Source organism: Necator americanus, chromosome X, assembly GCF_031761385.1.
Source record: "Necator americanus strain Aroian chromosome X, whole genome shotgun sequence".
Taxonomy (NCBI): Eukaryota; Metazoa; Nematoda; class Chromadorea; order Rhabditida; family Ancylostomatidae; genus Necator; species Necator americanus.
In genome coordinates, this window is record NC_087376.1 from 32592309 (window position 1) to 32613254 (window position 20946).

At 39.4% G+C, this 20946-nt stretch overlaps 1 protein-coding gene across 2 annotated transcripts; it reads left to right on the forward strand.

Annotated features, from left to right (window-relative positions):
- Positions 1 to 7404: 7404 nt before the first annotated feature.
- On the forward strand, positions 7405 to 20218 carry RB195_026143 (uncharacterized protein; the record flags this gene model as incomplete). 2 transcript variants are annotated; one of them, XM_064214569.1, is made up of 20 exons in its annotated part: positions 7405 to 7423; positions 7983 to 8221; positions 8328 to 8387; positions 8433 to 8501; positions 8558 to 8637; positions 11537 to 11606; positions 12343 to 12435; positions 12900 to 13028; positions 13155 to 13334; positions 13817 to 13939; positions 13993 to 14355; positions 14435 to 14669; positions 15074 to 15171; positions 15640 to 16849; positions 16911 to 17068; positions 17122 to 17318; positions 17398 to 17437; positions 17803 to 17859; positions 17951 to 18250; positions 20078 to 20218. In XM_064214569.1, 20 exons carry the CDS (start codon positions 7405 to 7407, stop codon positions 20216 to 20218), a joined length of 3861 nt encoding a protein of 1286 aa, XP_064070450.1. The 2 variants fall into 2 exon arrangements, with proteins under 2 accessions (XP_064070450.1, XP_064070451.1); XM_064214570.1 differs by having other exon boundaries at positions 8328 to 8369.
- Between the last annotated feature and the right edge of the window lie 728 nt (positions 20219 to 20946).

The window sequence follows — 20946 nt, forward strand, 5'->3', positions numbered from 1 at the left end:
ATTCGCCACGGAGAACTCTCGAATTGCCGGATGAAGGACAACTGCAACGCGACCGCGCGCCTCTAAAAAACTTGCGGTTGGCTCCAGGACGGAAATATCGACATCTCTTCACTCAATCCATCATCTATGGTATTCGCTACTGTTGAACTATAATACGGACCTGGTTTCGAAGAAGTACTGTTTACTTATTACATTATTGAACCCACAATGACGCAGATAAGATCAACTGTCATCAATTAATTCCGTGAACAATTTTGTGATTAATTTTTTGAAATGAATAAAATCCATAGCAGTTGCGAGGATATATGTTATAAAATTAATTCCTTTCAAATTGTAGTCAATTTTTTCATGACGCGTAACCTGTTCTCGTGATTTTTTGCACGAATGATAACTTTTATCCTGTGATCACTTTTCAAAATGATTGTTTAGGATCTACGTATTTACTTATCGGTGTGAATGAAGCAGTCCTACTGCGGAAAAAAAAACATCAAATTTGAAAACTCACTCTATAAATTAGTGTCAACATAATTGTTTCTACAAGTTGCACTCCAAATTTTCGAAACATTTCTTCAAAATTTACTATTTTTCGTTAGATAGACTATGAACGTAGGAATAACTAACAACTTTCACGATAAAATAGATCCTCTGACAGTTAACTTAATAATAAATTGCTTACAAGAAACGGAAGGAATAGCAGAAAGGGTAGTAAGAAAAGAATTCACTACCATGTTCACGATTATCGTCGATGCGCGTGCACTGCACGTACGTCCGATGCCTCCGGAACTAGAGCTTCCGACAATTGAAAATCTGGACTAAGTTATCCAGCATAATACAACGGGTAACTAATACATGAACATTGTAACGAGATAGCGATAGACAATGATCTTCGAGGAATGAAAACGGACCTTGAAAATCCACTTAATTTGTGTCCGCAATAGACTCTTTTCCTCAGTGTTGACATTTTTGCGCATTTTGCTCTTAAGGGAATACATCACCAAAGCAGAAATGAAATGTTGTCATAATGAACTGTTCCCTTACATGCTGTATCCAGTGAGATACCTCACAGCTGTTGACTAGCTTCAGCAGACAACGACCGAGTGAACCGCTTATCCGATAATTGCTCGACCGCCACGAGTATCTTGAGAGTCTAAAGATGTAGATCGATTAACAGATGTTGCAGTGCATAATCTAAGTCCTTTAGGGGATAACTATTCACCAAACATACCGTAACCCTTATCTAAGCCTGAAGTCAGCCTTGCTGATCCATACGCGCCTAAGCGGGATTATCTCAAAGCTCTGGAATATTCGTATGAAGGATACACACCTTATTCGACGTGTAATTAATCCACTCTACTTTTTCAGGTAGTATCATTATTTGATTGTCTGACACCTCATCTAAATGCGATACATTAAAATTATTAAAATTATCCTTCAGTATATGAGAATGTAATGCTGATTTCACAAATCTTACGCGTTGCACGCTTGTTGCACGCCAACATGTTACGGTTACGTAAAGTCAGGTGAAAAAAAAGTTGAATCCCTGGTGCAGTTGCGTAAGAGGCTACGATAGAAGGGACTCAATGGAGCTAGCGATTCAATTATCTCTGTAATCCGAACGAAGCAAGCGATGGTCCTATTTCGATCGCAACCGCTAGCTCCACCGAACCGCTACGAGCGCAGCCGTTTCAGGTCGTTTTGATCCGAGTGTACGAAGTTTCAGTGCAACGGGAACATTTACGCTTAATCACGCTGACTGTGAACCAAGTTTCTCAAACTGGGACTGTACTATACACAATATTGTATCGCAAGAAAGTCATGAACTCCTCACTTTACATGGATATCAAGGAAAGTCCGTAATTCACTCATCCACTTATGAGCGTACATAAGGAGCAAATAGTGATCGTACTGTATTTGTTGAGTGCCCCGGAGTTATTCTGGAAAAAAGTGATGGGGACACGCACTGAAACAGAAATGGAGAGTGTCTTTTGCGTCCCCAAAGTTCTGTTGCGGTTACTTCTGAGTACAAAATAAGCATGTCTCTATACACCAGATTTGAAACAGTTATATTTGCCTACTGGCATGCTTGTTAAAATAAAAAAATTTATCTTCAGAAAGAAAGGAGGAACGATATGACCTCGCGCCACAAATGACTACAAGGAAATGAAGTGCGAAAGAACATTATACGTTTCTTACATTGTATCGGATCATAAACGTTGACCAGTTGCTTATTTCTTCCTTTTTCTCTCCCTCTTTTTCCCTAAAATTCTGTGCTCGCATTCGGGATCATAAGTGAATTTGCGTCGCATTTTTTTCTCACTCTTTCCATTTTTTATAGCTTCGCTTAAGCGGCTTTCAAAAAGAAAAAAAAAACCAAAGTGAGAGGAGGTGTTCCTTGCTGCCCTGTGCGTGTCAAATTTTTGTTAATTATGTTTCAAATGCGCTTCAAATACTTGTATTACAGTGGGGTACTTGATTTTTGTTCCTGGGAATGAACTCCCCTCGAAAGGCGCTAAGCATATAACGAACAAGGAACGGTGCAAAACGTAAACAACGGATCTGCAGTCTATCAACAATCCTTTTATGGTGATCCCATTGAGACGCGACTGAATTAAATGAATTTGCCGTAGACATCTGCCCGGAGACGTCCCAATAGTGCTACAAAGCTAGTTGGGGAAGGAGGAATTAGCGCTGCTCTAACTGAACTGTACTTTTGTGCGCAAAAATGTTCATAGAGCAGAAAAACCCTTTTTAGGTGACAAGTGGGTTTTCCGTTTGAAAAGCATTCGAGAAAACGATAGTTCACCGATCGACAGGTCAAACTGGACATAAATGGCTGTGTCAGTCGAGGCCCTAAAACCAAGGGACTAGGAATAAAATGTAGATGGCATTTAGTGGCGCCCTTATTTCTGAAAGTAAATAACTAAATCAGCTCTAAGACCTAAACATTAGTATTATAGGATCTATGACATGTAAGCTAAAGTTACTACGAGAAAAAAGTAAGATAAAGCGTCCAGAAATAAGGACACCACTGAGGCCCGCTCCCCCACTCCCTCCCTCAACTACATTTTCCCCAGCACTAGTCTTCGATGATCCATGAAGATAGAATCCCAGCTCTAGCTTTAGCTTACATGTCATAGACTCTCTAAGACTAATGCTTAGGTTTTAGGGCCCCGACTGACTTAAGTATTCACTTACAGTGATGAACAATCGATTGATGATCTATCGCCTTCTCAAATGAGAAAGATATTTGTCATTCAAAAACGGTTTTGTGCTCTATGAACCTTAAGTTCAGTTCGATTTGAGCAGCGATGGTTGCCTCCAATCCCCTAATAACCTTTGCACACACAGTGATAAAACTACAAAATACAAAAGAACGAATGAAATAAGGGGGGAAAAACGCTTCAAGTTAAGAACTTTGAACGCAACCACCTGCGCAATTAAGTGCTGTAAATCCAAATCTTCGATCCGACTGTAGTTATTGGATGAGGTGGATCTGTTCTTTCCGCAGAAATTTGATGCCATCAGATTTCCGCGGAACGGGCAGATACATCTCAAGCACAGATAAATTTACATCGCAGTGACTGCTAATTGAGCCCTTCTGACTACGTTGAGGTGAGAGTCAACATTCCAAAAAGAAAAACCGTACCTGGATGCTGTATTCTCTGGAGACTGTACAATTTCGTTGTACATTGAAGAGGTAGGAATATCCAGCAACGGATCTGCTTCGTAGAGAAAGGCACGTACGTATTGCTCCAGACCAATTTGGCAATGGCATAGTGCGCGAGGAAGGATACTGTATTCTTCGCGCTGGGTCCCACTCAAAGTTATAAGCGTTCTCGAAAACGTTACGTTTATAAGCATGATGAAGGCACATCTAAAAATTCACAGAAAATCAATAGCAATTGTTATGCAAGGATAGCTTTGATGGTACTATGCTGAAATTGGGCATGTGTGTGCAGAATTCGAGGATTCTGCTTTATTAGTGCAAATCTTCTCTGGATAAGTCAGAATAAAGGATCTCAAGTGTAGTTAGTAATAAGATCTAAAAGTTCTAGAGCACTCTCAAGTCTGGAAGTAAGTTTTTTCTGCTAGCGAAGTAGATCATCGTACATAGATCACAAACATTTGGTTTCGTCTCCTGATTAAATCGATAATTCCGCATATTCTCCATCGATGCACGTACCTCTAAGCGTTTCGGAAGTGCTTTCGGGGCAAAGTGTTGTGAGTGCTCGGATTTGATTTTATTTCAGGATAAAAATGATAAGAGCATTGTCTGTTGTGTAATTTGATGACTAACGGATAAGGGAAGCCATGTGTATACATTATGACGCACGAAATTATCGAATTGGTACACGATGTTTGTTTATTCTTAAGGAAGGACATCCTGACGCTGGGAGCCTGTGTGTTATTTTCTGTAAGATTTTTTTGTACTCAGGATTCCACTGTGGAAACGATTTCGAGGTTAAAATCATGGTCCTGGCTCTTGGAACCTGAATAATTACACGTTAAAAGATTTTGATGGTGTATCATATCCAATACTTTTAAAAATTTCGAGCCATGAATATCATTGATTCAATTCGCAGTAAACAATGCAGCACAAAATTCAGAATTGTTCAGAACAAAAGGTTTGGGCGAAATGGTAGATCTACACAGTCTATCGTCCAATCAAGGATCAATTCCAACTGAGCTTTTCTTCCCTCCCCGGCGGAGATTATGGTACAACACCCCCGTAGCGTTTGTCCAGAGGAAAAATCCTTTCTTTCAGCGTTCTGGTTTTCTTAGATTTAACCTTGTGTAAATATCTTAAACAAATCTATCAAACCTATTAGAGATTGATGTCCACTTGATTCAACTCGCTTGCTATCCATCGATTTTATTTGATCAATAAAAAATACTTTAAAATTTTATTTTGTATTTTACATCTAACTTTTTTTGTTTATGTGAACAAATTTCATTGGAAATATGGCTCAACTCAGTTGCACTGAAGATAAGCTGGAAAACTACTGCGTCATGGAAAAGAAATTTTCGAAAAAAAAAAAAAAAAACAGAAACTGTTTCACGGCAAAGAAGAAAACACCATGGCTGTTTGTCGTTTCCAAACCTAGAACATCGAGGATATTATTCGGATCCTGTTCGGTTGATCGTTGGGGACATCTTCTGGCTCGTTCACAATTTAAATAGAGGCTCTGAGCCAAATCTACTCAATTTGTGGTCAACGTATACACATTCACTTGTGATTTAACTGCACTGTATTACGTTGTGTATTTAGGAAAGAGGAACTGTAACAACAGGCAAAGGTTGTATTCTCGCTTTTACAGGTTTTTTTTTCTGGAGTATCGTAATGCTTGCCCATCATTGCAGCTGTTATGTGTATCGAAAAGGAATCGAGCAGGACATATGACACACATTCTCCGCATTCCTATCTTTCAGACATTCATTACCAACTTCAGAAGAATGGAAAATAGTGGGATTTACTGCTTCAACGCAATAATACAAATGTTCCCACCTTAAATGAATCACATTTCTATGAAGAAAAAACATTAAATTTCCAGCAACACTTCGTAATCAGAATCAGTAAAATTTGTGGCGCATGTGTCGATATTCCCTATTGACACTTCTGGCAAAAATTGCCCTCAGAAAGTGTTTATCTTAGGTGTTGAGTGAAAGGACGTCCTTTTATTACTGATTAACAAAATAATTTCTGATAATTCTTTCCCCTTAGTTTCACAGCACATATTCGGCAATATATCCTATTTAATGGAGTTGGTTCTAATTATTTTAATGCGTGTTTATAATTATTTCCATGGAGATTTTGTGGATTTGATGCAGAGAAATTTCTAGTGCATCTGACTGGGGTTAGTTCTGCTGTAAAAAGCGTGCTTGATGCCCTTTCCATCCTTTCACATCCGTCTTGGAAAGGGAACAAATTAACGGGTTGAGGGACCTCACTACTATGAATACTTCATGATGGTCGCGAGAAGAGCAAAGATTCCCACATGACTACTCTAGTGGAAATTCTACCCGTACGTAGAAATAATGTTTTCCAGAAAATGAAAATCTGTGAAATAATTTGTAAAAGAAAAACTTGTTGGAAAGAGAAAAAAGGAGAGGAAATGCGAAATAGGACGTTATGAGGAAGTTCATGACTGTGTGAAATTCCATAACACTTAACTTTACTATTAATGGTAGCTTTGCTAAAATACTCCGAAATGCTTCATCTTCATCTCCAGAAAATTGTAAAAATAGTAAAAAGTATTCGGTAATATCCAAAATTATTAATCTGCTATTTTTCACTATTTATTTACTACTCATTATTTCGTTGTTAATTATTCAAAATTATTCACTAATTTTCAGTGTCACCGTTGCCAATCAATTTTCAATAAATGCAAAAAAAAGGGAGAAATAGGTTCTGTTGATTGAATCTAAGTGACCTTTTCACCATTATTCTGATTTTTCCTTTCTTACCCCTCTATTCCCTTCTTATGTGAAATTCGAATGATCTACGAATTCCCGGGCTACCGCTACAGTTGATACGGTTATTGCGAATTTTGCATGTACGTAATTGTACGTATCTCAGCATTTTTCGCGTCATTTCTAAGACAAACGATCAAGAATTGGTTTTCGTGAGGTTCTGATTTGTAGTGTGGCCACGTCACACCAGCTCCTGATAAGAATTGGGGCCCTAACGTTGCACGCTCAGGATAGTATCCTCAACTTTATAGACGTATTTTGTCACTATGAATAACAATTGTAAACGTTCCTAAAATGTTTGCATACTGCTTCTTCTCATTCTATACATTTCGTACAGTTCACGTTCAGAAAAAAAGAAATTAGTTGACGGTGTACGTGAATCATATGAAATTTCTCGTCCATTACGTGCTCGCGAATACGAACCTATTGAATAATCACCAATAGCAGTTACGCAAGTTCTTTAATGTGTAATTGCTTTGTTGACCAGATGGAAATGTTTATCGCAACGTTAGAAGCAGTGCAGTCTTCTTATCTGCATAGGACCGAGAATAAGAGACAATTCACTTCTCATCACAGTCACACAGCTACATCTAACTTCTGATTACTTTGAACCATAGCGAAAAGTGATAATACTCTAATCCAGTTTTTCTCACACCTTTTCGAGCAGAAATTACTGTCCACATAGTCTCAGGCCAATGTTAGCTATTTTTTTTTGTATGCATCAAACCTTTCTGCTGATCGTTCCATTGTAGATTAGTGAACGTTATTGTCAGTAAATAGATTACTCACTCACTGAGTTTTCTTCACTTTTTCAGCTATATTCGATAGCAGATTTCTTTCTGTATTCTGACACATCCTCATTTTTTTATAACACATGTCTCGATTCTATAAAATTGTACTTTTTCAGTGATCAGATTACATTGAACGGGTAAAATGACTCAGGACAGCGACGGTGAGTTGAAAGGGTCGATAACATTCAAGCAATTTTAGTTGTTTGTTCTGGAATCGTTTTCCTAAAGGTCGCTTATTGCTAAGGAGGGAAAATCATGAGGCAAAGTACATGAAAACAATGACTAAGATAGAAAATTTGCTCATGCGAAATCTTATTTTGGTAGTGAAATTTAGGAAATTTTTTCAGGAGGAAATTACCCCAGTAATGACCGAATTCATTAATATTTTGGTGTTACTGTTGAGTTTTGAGTGGTATGTACTGAGTTCCAATGGTCAAACTCCAGAAACTAGGCGATCTCTACGTTTCTTGTACACTAGTTTCTTGTACACTTTCAGAAAATTCTTAAATCATCCCTAGTTTGTTCTGGTACTAGTGTCATTTTTGTGAGGAACAATTGTTTATTATGTTTTAGGACGAAGCTTTAGCACCTAACATCAGGATATCATTTGTCCTTTTTTTCTTTTTTTCTGTCAAAGTCTTAATTAAGATGTGATTTATATGAGTTACTGCAATAATTTTACATAAATGAAGTCTTAGATAACTAGTATTCTCTTTGAAGATCTTCTCGCTATGGTGTTCTCGGCTCCTATTCATCTGCCGCCAACACAAGTGAAATCTGATGGTGGCAATGTCGTCGTGACAACTTCTGAGAGTAGGCACGTTGAAACTCATCACACCGTTACCCACCACGAAGAAGTACATACTTCGACTTCCGTCCAAGAAAGTCACCATTCTCACTCGGAAAGTCATCAAGTCCATTCTGAAGGACACATAGGGTCATCAGATGCTGTGGAGAGTGTAAGGATCATTTTTTAAAAACTTCTTTCGCTCTTCCGGGATGTTCTTATATTTCCCACGAAAACATACTGTAAAGCCAGTTTGAGAGAATGAAATTTTCTTGCAGGGGCATTTCGATTACGACAATGAAAGTGAACGGAATCGCGCGGCAAGTCAAATGTTGAAAGTATGTAAAAGTACGGTGGAACTCGTACAGAAAAACTGAATTCAGGCTTCGTCTGCCATGTCGTCTGCGACTTCTGTGTCCGTTCGATCTAGTGTTTCCCAACAACAGTCTCAAGTTCGCTGATACTAATCGAGTTCATCGTATCCGATGTAAAACCTTCTTATTTTCAGCACCATGAATCGGGAGGAAAACACGAAGCGCACAGAGCGATAATGCAGTCGTACGCAATGAATAAAAGTGGATTCACAAGGTGAATGAGGAAATTGATGGTTTTGGAGCCTGAAATAAGTTGATCAATCTTTTTGGGTTCTCTATTACCGCTGGACAGCAGCTAGGCAGAAGCTAGAAGACTTTTTTGAAGAAACATCTATCCGTTATCTGCTGTCTTCTGCTACTAGAGACAAAATACGTATGCGATCTTAAAATGTGAAAATTCCAAACAAGTCAAAAAAGGAAGGACCACTTTTGGAAATTAGCAATTAATTCTAGAAGAAACGGGAGTATTGAACAAGAATTTGATATAACCGTCTTCTAAAACTGGCTAAAATTCTGTCTGAGGGTTCACAAGTTAAGAGTAATCAAACCTGTTTCTTTTTCATCACTAGTTTCACTCCTTCACTGTTTCTCTTAAAAATTCAGGATTTAATTAAGTACGATTCCATCATTGCCGTGATTTCGCAAAGTAACAGAAACATTCAACAAATCTCCATTTGTTTGCACGTTAATTGGATTCGGTTATCTCCAAACACTGTGGAAAAGCTAAGGCAGAGTTTCTAGAGTAGTTATTTCCTGAAACATTAAAGCCTATACAAAAAGTGAAATCGCACATTGCTAGTTTTCTAATCACCTGATTTTGATTCGCTTCCTATTCCATAGCGAGTTTTATCAACATTTTTTGGAGTATTTCTCAGAGAAGAATTGATAAATCCTTAGAAAGATAAGTCCATTAAACATTAAAGAACGTTTAAAATTCCTTTTTGCTGAAAATCACAAGGCAGACAAACTTTATGGTTAATTTTGATTACCTGCCACTATTTACCAATCACATCTTCTCAATGCCGTCGTTATTGATGATTGTTGTGAACTGTACCAAAGTAGCTGCAAGATTTTGAAAAAAAAAACAACTTTTTTCGAACTGTATATGTACACGGAAAAAAAATCCGCGCCTTTCACTAACCTCTTCGTAAAAAAAATTATTGACGATAATCAACCCGTTCGAGGAATATGTTAAGGTTATAAAATGTGATGAATTAGAGGAACAAACCTGTGGAAATTATTCTGAAAAGTGAATGTTCTCAATGAAGAAAGAATAAGGAAACTAGTCGGTGGTCCGCCTTGTTCTCGAGTTTTGTTTTATATACGTTAGGAAGTCGTATCAGGATAGGATTAACACTGCACCTACCTTAAACGGTTCTACACCTTTTAATAGTGTTTATAACATGTAAAGAAATGGATAGTTCCTGAAAACAAACCGTTTTTCGAATCAAACTTTATGGACGCATAATATGGTATCAAGAACATGTCGAAGGAAAACATTGAAGCGTTCTACAAAGGAATGCGACTGTTTTGTCTTTAACGAAACTCGTATATTTCATATTATTTCAAAACATCAGAATGATAACCACATGACTCACACTTTCTTTTTCCTATCGTCCTGTTCGCATTACATGACACCAACACTTTTTTATGTAGAATTTCGTACCAAGCCAAAGTAAGTTACACCAATATTATTGTTTTGAATAGACATCATAAGTTAATTATATCACCATTTTTTCAATTAGTGTTATTATCCGAAACCTACCCACATATGGTTAACGAACGTAGCGAAGTGATACATTTACCTACGTGGCTTTTTATTGAGAAATATCGTTAACATCGAAAAAAAAGCAGCATTCTTGACAAAAAGAACATAGAGCCTGGAATTGATTCGAATCATTCGTTTGGGCTGCTCCTACCGTAGGAAAAGAGGCCAGGATACTATAAAAATTTTTGTTTTCTAAAATTTCCTTTACGCTGTCACTGTAAAAACTAGCGAAAACACACAAAAAGTCAGCATGAATCGAGATTTCCGTCAGCAGTCCTAAAAAGGGATGAATTACAGAAAAATTCGAGTTGGTAGGATGAGTAAGAGCAACCACAGTGGTGATTTTACATTACAGTAGTGAACGATAACACGGTAACTACCGTAGTGCACGGATCGAAACTCTCCCTGTAGCTACGTTTCCTTACGTTTTCTTAATTTCGCAGAAAAATTATTTTTTTCACAAGGAATTTTAGTGTTGTGGAAGATAACTTACAACCATGAATATCTTAGCAAAATGAATTGACCAGAGAAAGTTTTGCAGCTAATATCTCACGATGGCGGATAAGATAAACATTAGATGGAAAAGAAATCATTAATAATCCTAAAAATAATTTTTTGATTCAATAATAGGATTTCAGTGATGGAAAGGTTAGCTGGATGAGAAATTTCACTGTAAAGACCCTATTTATCTAATCTATGTGGCTCGTTGACTAGTTACACAGACAAAAAGGGCTTGATTTTCCCATACTACTTAGTAGTTCAATGGTCCTGAGGAAACTAGGATATGTATAAGTCAGTTGCAATCCAAAATACAGTTAGAGCTTCAATGTAATGAGGGGAAGAACGTGGTTAGGAAAAGGTCAGAAGGGAAATAAATTGTATGTTATACTTCAACTCTAAAAGAAAATTATCGTAAATGTAATAGCAATTTTGTGGTTATCAACAATGAAAAGAAACTTAGAAGAGAATTTGAAGGTTTGGAGGTGACTTTTCCGAATCTCGTAGAGTTCTTCCGTTTGGTTAATCTCTACCTTTTCTCCTCCTTTTCCTTCAATGTATTTTGTCTTTATATCCTCTGGAAATGTTGGGGAGAACAAGGGGAAAATATGTGAAAAATACGACTAAATAGTAAAAAATGAAATGCTGGGTCATATCTGTATCACATATCACATGCGTATTAGGATACGATTCTAGGGGAAGTTGAAAATTTAGCAGAAGATTTCCATTTTCGGAGGCTGTTTATTTTATCAGAATAATGAGGACCATGAAAATAATTTTTAATATTTCACTGGTTGCAATCTGCACTGCTGTCCACCTTAAATTGATTTAAAAAATCTCATTACAGCGATGGCGACGGATCATCGGTGACTGTCGTGTCAAGCCATAGACATACAGAACGGGAAGAAACTCCGACCGTAAGTTCGATAAATCCCGGCTATGATACTCTTCTCTGTTTCGTCATCTTATGTCGGCAGTTTTTTTATTCTTCCACGCGTCGAATATATTGACTGTTCTTCACAATCTCTTGGTATAACACGCTAAAACTGATAACGAGGCTCGTCGTGTAGCGATATTTCGACCAGCATCTATGCACTGTTTTTAGTGTGCACTTAGCGCTGTAGTTCGTTCGCTACGCGGACTCATCGCTTACCTCAAATGTTGCACTTTCAGAACTCTCCGCTATTTACGCTACCTTAATTATCCCACAGTTGTGTTCTTCAAATATTGTACATCTCAATTTAAGTGGAGAAGATTACTTTAGGTTTTTCTACCACACACTTAACACTGAATAATTTTTTGCTTAGATGAATTATGGACTTTCTTTTCTGCAGACAAAATTTCTAATTCTTCGCTCCCTATTCATTTTTCAGAAGGGTTAGGACAGTCAGGTCAAGCCAAAAATGTGCAATATTCTTATCAGGATTAGTCTTCTACTTTTTGGTAAAGACAATGGAAGCGGCGCTAAGCAGTGGCACGTCCTTCTCATTTGATATCAGCAAATTTCTTTGCTGCTTATGGCGACATTCCCACTGCCGAGAACACCTGCGAAATGTCATATGTTTTGATAATTTGCGATAATATTTCGAATGCATCCGTTTTTATTTCAATGTTCATTGACATTCCAACTGATATTTCAACTGACACTGACAGGTAAAAAGTGAGGCGTCCACAACTATCGCACCTGTTCGCACGCCAATTCACGACGCTGTCATCCAGCAATTCAAGAGCCTGCACAAACGCGAGGTAAGATGGTACAGAGAATTTTTGAAACACTAAAGCTTTCGACAAGAAGAAATGGAAGTGCAGCCACGACCAGTTCTATCTCTAAAAAATGCGATGGCAACAATTAGTTGCAGGCGATGCCATCCTTATCTGACGCTCATAAAAGCGACGCTGGTGGCTGTAGAAAAAAAAGTAGCAAACGTCTGTTAGTGATTACCCCGTGACAAATTTTTCTTCTGCTGCACTCACCAGCATCCTGTTCCCTAGACACTGAAAGTGGCGCCGGAGAACTCTTTCTTGCTAATACCCATCTTAGCGGTCCTTATCATTCGTCGTTATTTTGCAGGACGTGTTTGCACACAATTTTTTTAAAAGTGAAAGTCAACGAGAAGCGATGCACTCTTCTGAACGGGAATTTATAGCGCTAATAAATTTCTACGAATGAGTCTATCTACGATGATATAATTTTTCGAAATATTTTGCAGTCAGTCGCATCTTCCATAACAGATCAGGAGGACAGCCACCGAAAATATTACGAAAAGGAGCCATCAGAAGGCGAAGTGAAATCGGAGGAAGTCATTCGATACGGATTCGATTCGAACGAAATTCAGAAGGTAGGAACAGTTTTAACTAGGATTACGGAGACATGGCATTGCGCGAAAAAAAAAATGAATGAAGTTAGAGTTCCACCCCCATACTGAAAAATGTCGCCGAATGATGTCTTATCGAATTTCATTCAGAGTCACTCGAAACAGGAGGTACCCGAGAACGTTCACCTTCTAAAGTACCAGGAAATTGTCTACGAACCTATAGAGAAGACCGTCAATATGAGTTCAGTTCAAGTCGTCGAACATCATCAACATGAAGAACAACATACAACTGAAGAACACGTTGTTTCGCACGAAACTCGGATCCACGAGGTAGTTGTTACCAAATGTTTTATCATTTTGATCATCCATGCTTATTTTTTATTGCCTTCTGTGAACATGTTCTGGATGGTGTTGTTTACTTGGTCTATTACATCAATACATTCCAGCTTTTTATTATTTTGCAAAAAAAAAGTGAGTATGAAAGAGGAATTAATTTGTATCTTCACCAAATGAAATTGAAGCTGGAAAACCTTAAAGTAAATACTAATTCTAGAAAATAGATTAGCTTTTTCTCGCTTGGACACAAAGATTTCCTAGATTTTTTCGAATTTAGACAAATGCTTATAGTCTGTGGGCGCCAATTTCGTTTTCAAAGTCGGAGAAATTTTTAGTAGTGGAGTGAAAAGAAACTGCAGCTGTTTTGTGCAATCTTTCAAAAGAAAACCTCGACATATTTTAGCTTTATTACCTTCCTTGCCTCTTCCTGGCTGCAGTTTTTTTTCCCCCCTGGATGCTTCTCTTTTATTTTGCAGAGCGATGACGAACCGTTCACATTCGATAGGGTTGAGTATGTGACGGAAAACGTTGAACATGAGCCTCATCTCGAACACATCTCTAGCGAGCCGATTGTGACTGAAGTTATCCACGAGCAGACGGTAATACCTAGGGGATTTTCTTTGCTATGCTTTACTAAAACCCTTATTTTCAGACATCTCAGCCGCACAGCAGAACTCATTCGGCTGGTGAACAAAAAAATTTCTACTCTCAAGAGATGCAAGTCTCATCTTCGCATCATTCCTCATCGCATGAGGTCACTCAAAACTTCCATTCTTCACAAGAAAATGTTGAGCGACGTTCTCAACAATCCTTATCGAGCAATACGAAAATGTATGATCCTTATGCGGTGACTACAAAGTCGGATACTTCACTCCACAAGCATGAGGACGTTGAAGAGAAGGAGCTTGTACCGCGTGTAGCTGGACCCAAAGTTCGTGACAATCTCCGCCCAGTGTCGCTGAATTCCAGTACATACAAGGTCACCGAGTACAAATTTGTGTCAGCCAGCGATCACGTGAGCTTTTTTTCTTGCAAAGTTCAGCTCTGGATGGATGAAAGATAGAATTACATTGTTTTGAGAAACTCTCTTTCAGCATAAAGATGGAGGTCAAAAATCTTCCGAATCAGAATCTCAGAGAAGACATTCACAGTCTCGCCATTCTCATAAGGAACATCGTCATCATCGTCCCAAACAAATTGATGTGGACTCGCTCCGTAGTGACAGTCAGGATGATATTGAAATTCGTACTGAAATGCACTTCTCGCCCGCATCTACTCTGGTCCGTCAGGCTGTCCGTCCTAATCTGGATCTTCCGCCAAATACAGGAGGTTAGACATGTATGCGTGTGTATCAGTTACGATAATGGTTGTAAAAGCCCGGTCATGGCTCGCATACGGTCTTAGAGCCGCTGATTAGATTAGCTACGTATTGGGAGATTTTTTTTTGAATTATTCGGAACGTGCCAGTTTTCCTTTCGTTTGAGCTGAAGCATGCAAAAAAAAAAGAAATTAGAACATAATATGCTTCCCATTATTTTGTTAATGAAATGGAACCTTGACCTACTCCCACCTCTTTGATCTTTGTCTTCTTGATCACGGTTCATGCCTGTTAGTAGGTCATAAGAGTGGGAGCTCTGAGAGAACGTTATTCCAGCAATTTTTTGAACGTCGTATGGTAGATAAACACGAGGCTTCTTGATTCAAGGTAAAAATCTCAAAATTCGATTTTTCAGCTGTAAAATTACTCCGAGAAAGAATCGAACTCGGTGAAAATCAGACAGAGCGAAAGGAAGTTAAAGAAATTGATATCTTCGAGAGCTTGGATGACAACGTGGGTTCATACATCCTCTTTCATTTATTTCTTTGTTTTTATAATCGAATGTTTATTTATCATTACGTGCATACACCGAAGTAATATGTGAAAAGATAACAAGAATGTCACAATCACCAGCTTCAAAATTCTCATCAGTGGATGATGAAATCTGGAAAAAATCAAAAGGTGAAAGTAATACATGTCCGGTAGACTGAGGTGATTAGTAGGACTCGTAAATGTACTGGAAGCTTAGTAGAGAACGCATATACCCACATGGTGAGCAGGAACTCCAAGATGAAGGACCAAACAACCTCAACAAAAGGCAAAAGGAATCCTAAGCCTCTTTTAAAGAAGTTAGGCTCTATGAAGGAACGTATTAAGGAACGAAAACGTAAGGATTTCAGTTACATTGAGGAAGGAAAGACATCAGAACACTGGGATATTTATTTGATTTTCTTTAATAAGGAGATGTCCTCACTCTTTCAGAGAAACTACAAAGGTGAGGACATCCCTCGTTCGCAAATCAAGGAGGAGAATCGTCACACATTCCATGAGCTATACTATCGTCAACCTTTCGGAGTACCAAATGCTCATGTGGAACATCATCAGTATCATAGTTCTAGTGGAGTTAGCTCTTTCAACGATAGCGACATTCAACAACATGTCGAATCAGAACAGCAAAAATATCAGCAAGATCTTCGTCGTGTTAGTCAAACCTCTGGAAAACAGAATATCTACGAATCGAACGAGCACCAAGTGAATCTTCGTAACGTTGGGAAGACATACGAAGAACAGGCAAGCCAGCAAAGATACGTTCAACATCATGTGGAGCCACAGTATCAACAACAACAACAACAATACGATCAACAAGTGAATCTCCGTAGTGTTGGAAGGATATATGAGGAACAGGGAAGGCAGCAAAGATACGTGCAACCACATGTAGAGCCGCAGTATCAACAAAAACAAGATCTACGTCGTGTTAGCTTAACTTCTGGAAAACAGAATATCCACCAATCGAACGACCAGCAAGTAAATCTCCGTAATGTTACACACACTTACGGAGGACAGTCAACCCAACAAGGACACATTCAACGTTATGCAGAGGTGCAGAATCAACAAAAACAATACGATCAGCAGATCACAACCGACACTCGTAACTTCAATCAAACATCTGGACGGCAAACGTTCCAGAGTTCCTACAATCAGGAACGAAACGACACAACTCATCAACTTCAACATCGTGACACCTCGAAGCAGACGTATTCCCATAACGAAACCTATCGTCCATCCGAACAACTACATTGCACTTGTAACAGTTGCGCTATCCACGGTCGCAACGCAGCACATCAAACCGCAGCAGTCACCAAGCACAAGGACGAAATTAAGGAACTTTCTTACGACGTAGGAAACCGTGCTCAACAGCATGGTGGCTATCAGAAATCCGTTTCGAACGTATCCCATACGGGAAGTGGAACGGTGTTACAACAAAAATCTGATCTACATGATGATAGCAAAACTCATAAGCGAACCTCATCGATCCATCGCATTGAGGACGTCGTGCATTCGACTGGAGGTGTCCAGGTTGGCGGTGGTGTTGTAGGGAACGTTGTCGATACAAGAACAGCTCAAGGAGAAATTTATACAACACGAACTTCCGCTTATGCTCCTCATGCTCAACAGCGTCAAGTGACTTCACGTGAGTTTTACTGTGAATATCTATTGAAGTTCCTCTTATGATGTGGATATTTCTATTTGAGCAGCTGTATCTGCTCCTACACCACCGGTAGCACCAGCTCCTACACTGGTAGCACCAGCAGCTGTAGCACGTACATCACGTGCACAACATGACGAGAAGTACAATTCGATGAGAGTTGTAAGAAATGTGCGTGCTTTTGTGAACGAATGGGGACAGAAGGTGTGTGGATTCTTTACATGGATGTTTTTCTGAAGTACATTTAAGAATTCTAGGACTTCCAACCTCCTTATCCACCTGGAGCTGTTACTCAGACCTCCTTACCGAGAAGTCCAGTCACTCCGACGTTCCCGGAAAACAAGGTATCTACGACTGTTAGAAGCGTCACCGCGTCAGCACCAAAGGTCACCTCATCTGGTTCGGTTACCTCTGGTAATGAGAGCGCTCAGACTCGTACGAATGTGACTAAAGAGTAAGTATTGGTCTAAATAAAAACGAGGAAACATTTATTTTTCAAAGAATGTTCATGAAGTAATTCCTCGTTTTCTTAGGCAGACTATTGTCAAGACTGAGTCTCATCTGGTCGGGAAGGTGAGTTAAAAGAGTTTCTCTTCGATTTCAGCAGTGTTTCCGTTCGATTAAGCAATTTCTCGATTCATATCCTCAATATTCATCAATTACTGGATGTAGCAGTGGTCTCGCACAGATATTCTCCTCATTTCTTGTCTTTATTTTAATTTCTTCCTCCTTTTAAACATAAATGTGCCTCTGCTTGCATATCCTGCTCCATTTCCTTGCTCGAATGAATCTCATTTTGCTGCACAAACTCTAATTCAAGTGATGTAAGTGCTAATCAATAACCGCAACGTGCACGAGAGTAGGTCGAAAATCGGTCTATGTGTTGATCGTAAAGTTGAAAGTGTATTCATCGTTTTATGGTATTTTTACATTTCCAGGGTGGTACCACATCCCATCAGCAAATTGTCTCCACCACTGCACTTCATGCTCCAGTTGTAAGTTCGGATTCCGTGTACTGTTTTGGGTTACTCTTCCTCTCTTTTTTCACATGAACCTGGATTTGCTTACATTTGTGACATTTTTAAGCCTGCCAAACGTGAATCGGTCGTAATTGCACCTGCACGTACCGTACCCGTACTGTTGGAGCCTGCACATCACCATCACGATTATCATTGCTGCTGCTGCCCTCATCACTGTTATCATGAACATCAATGCCAATTCTGTCAACAGCAGCAGCAGCAACAAGAACTTTACCTACAACAATCCACTAAAATTCCGGCAGTACAGACGTTAACTTATAAGAGTGAACAGAGTCAGCCGATGCTGAAATATGAAAGCTACACCACTCAATCGGGAACACTGGATCTTCAGGATGAGCAACATAAAGTGAGCTGCTCCCGTTGATCTGCACACCTTTGATTTCTTCTAACATTACACTAGGTATTCATAGAGAGCCTTCTCCTTCAGTAGTGATACTTGATTCCAAAACAAAACGTGTACATTCCGAAATAGGCATGTTGTAAAAAAAACGCTGTTGGCATGAACGAATCAATGTCGCCGAGATTTTCCACTTGGTGTAGATGAACCCGGGTAAAGTGTAGTTGACGGGGGCACTCAACTCTGCTCTAATCGACTTGTACTGTGGCGCGCAAAAAACGTTATTAAAGCGCTAAGATCAACCTTAGCAGTCAAATGTTTTGCTTCTTTCCTATTCATTCGTTTGAGAAGCACTTGAGAAGGCGATTAGATCATCAATCAATAAGTCATCACTGAAAGTGAATAGCTGAGTTAATCCCTAAAACCTAGGTATTAGCATTAGCATCTTCAAGGATCTGTAAAATATGGGCTAAAGCTGCCAAGAGGAAAAAATGAAGATAGAACTAGAATTATTAATGCTTTAACATTCCTAAACTATCCACATAGACCAACGCCACCGAGATGTGCGCCGGTAGCGAGGGTCCTTACACGACCCGAACCGCTACGACCTACCGCGCCACTTCGAGCGCAGCCGCTTACGCAACTGTCCGTGTTTCCTTTCGATTGGACCCAACTATAAGTCATATCATGTAGCAATTTCCACAGGAACGAGAATGGCTTGAGATATGGCTTCTCACCAATCCGCATTTGGCAATTAAAGACGGTCTTAGCGCTCCAGTAATGTTTCTTTTTTGCTTGCCAAGGTAAATATCGATTAGAGCTGTGTTGCGTGCCCTCCACCCCTACTAAAATTTACTTGGCGATTCTCTGAGTTCAGGAATTATGTACATGTCACATACACTTTTTGCACGTGTCACACATTCATCACCTCTAAGGCTGCCGGCGGAGTTCAGAGCCGCGCGGGACCTCGCTTTGGCGGCTCTGCAGTTTTGGTGGTTATTAAGCGCACTGTTGTGAATAGTCAATAACCACCAAGACCGCCAAACCGCGCACCCGCACCACTCTGAACTCTGCGGGCAGCCAAAGCTTTATGTATTGGAAGCTCTTGAAGCAAAACAAAAGCTACCGAACAGATTCTGGATCTGGAGAATCTACAGCTTTCCCTATTGATTCGTTAAATGGCTGAATGCTCACAGTCATTGCTTTTATTCAGAACTTCTTTCTTATCCACGTAATATTGACTACTCGTTCACAGCTAAGCCTCAGGACTAGCACATGTTATCCTCTTTGGTTTTTTAGTACCACTATATATTAAATGAGTGGTCCCAAAGATCGAACTGGAACTTCATACCATGGAAATACCACTATCTTCTCACCTACTGTTTTGGTGGTTGTCCGTTTGAAATGCTTTCGGTCCACAACAGTGTTACCGCGCTAGTCATAGAAGAGAATTTTTATCACACCAGTAACCCTTGTGGCTACGAAGTCCTTCTACTTAGTGGATCCTAGGAAGCGCTATGGTGGGGTCAAAACAACATGAAGCACGGTGCGGTTGCGTTCGAAACGGCGCGGTGGAGATAACGATTGGAATCGAGGTGGAACCATCGCGAACTGCAGCAATGAACGGTCGTAGCAGGGGTCTCCACTCGATCCTTACGGCTGCGCTCCACCGTACCGCTTCGAGCGCTACCGCTTACGGAATTGCACCGTGCTTCATGTCGTTTTGACTCCACTATATCTTCAGTGAGTGAAAAAAAAACGCAGTAGCATTGTTGACGCCGTACTGGGTGCGTTTATTGGATTCAGAAGGTGCAGATAATTTCCTAACATTTTCAGGGTAACGCTGATGCGGAGGAGTCATTCAGATTGGTGCCAGTGTCTGTCCGTCGTGCTGACTATGAGATGAAATCCGCCCAGTCGACGAATGTGGGACGTTCTAGTGGCATGAAACCAGTGATTGATGTGTTCTCCGTTTAAATGAGAAGCCAAAAAACAAACAAACAAATCCCACTTACTTTATTTCCTAAACGTTCTAAATATTTATCCCGAGAAGCACATATCAAATCTGCACAACATTTGTAGTTTGGCAGTTATTTATGTAGATACCAGACAATAGACGTTCTTATTTATAGAGGGTTTGTTCAAAATGTGTAGCAATTCTGTGATAGAGGAAAATTGTTTTCCTGTGAAGATTCGAGAAACACGGAACCTATAGTAACGTTAAGAAAACATGTATTTTCTAGATGTTTTTTTTTAGTACACGTAGAGGGTGAAGAAAGGTAGAATACTGAATTTATCTTATTTCATATAGTAGAGTTCTAGGTACGAGCCTATGTATTATTTTGTATGAGCTGAGCGAAAAGAACGTATCACACTCCATTGTATTCTCTGCCGAAAGAACAAATAAAGTTGGGCTGTGGACATTTTGTTCGTCTTGCATGAGAAGTTTGGATTACAGTATTAACTGTTAACGGCGATCGATGTCTGGATGAAAACACGCTGTAAAGAACTTTCTGTACAGGGAGAAAATCCTCATCGCAGAATCCCTGGGGGCAGAATATTTCTACGATTCTCATAGGTTTCTGAAAGACATTAAATTCAACTATGGTTGTTCATAAGAGACAATTATATATCTATGGAAGCAGACTGAAAAATGCTGTACATCCTCAAAGTTCTGGATTTATCCGAACTTTCGACAAAACAGA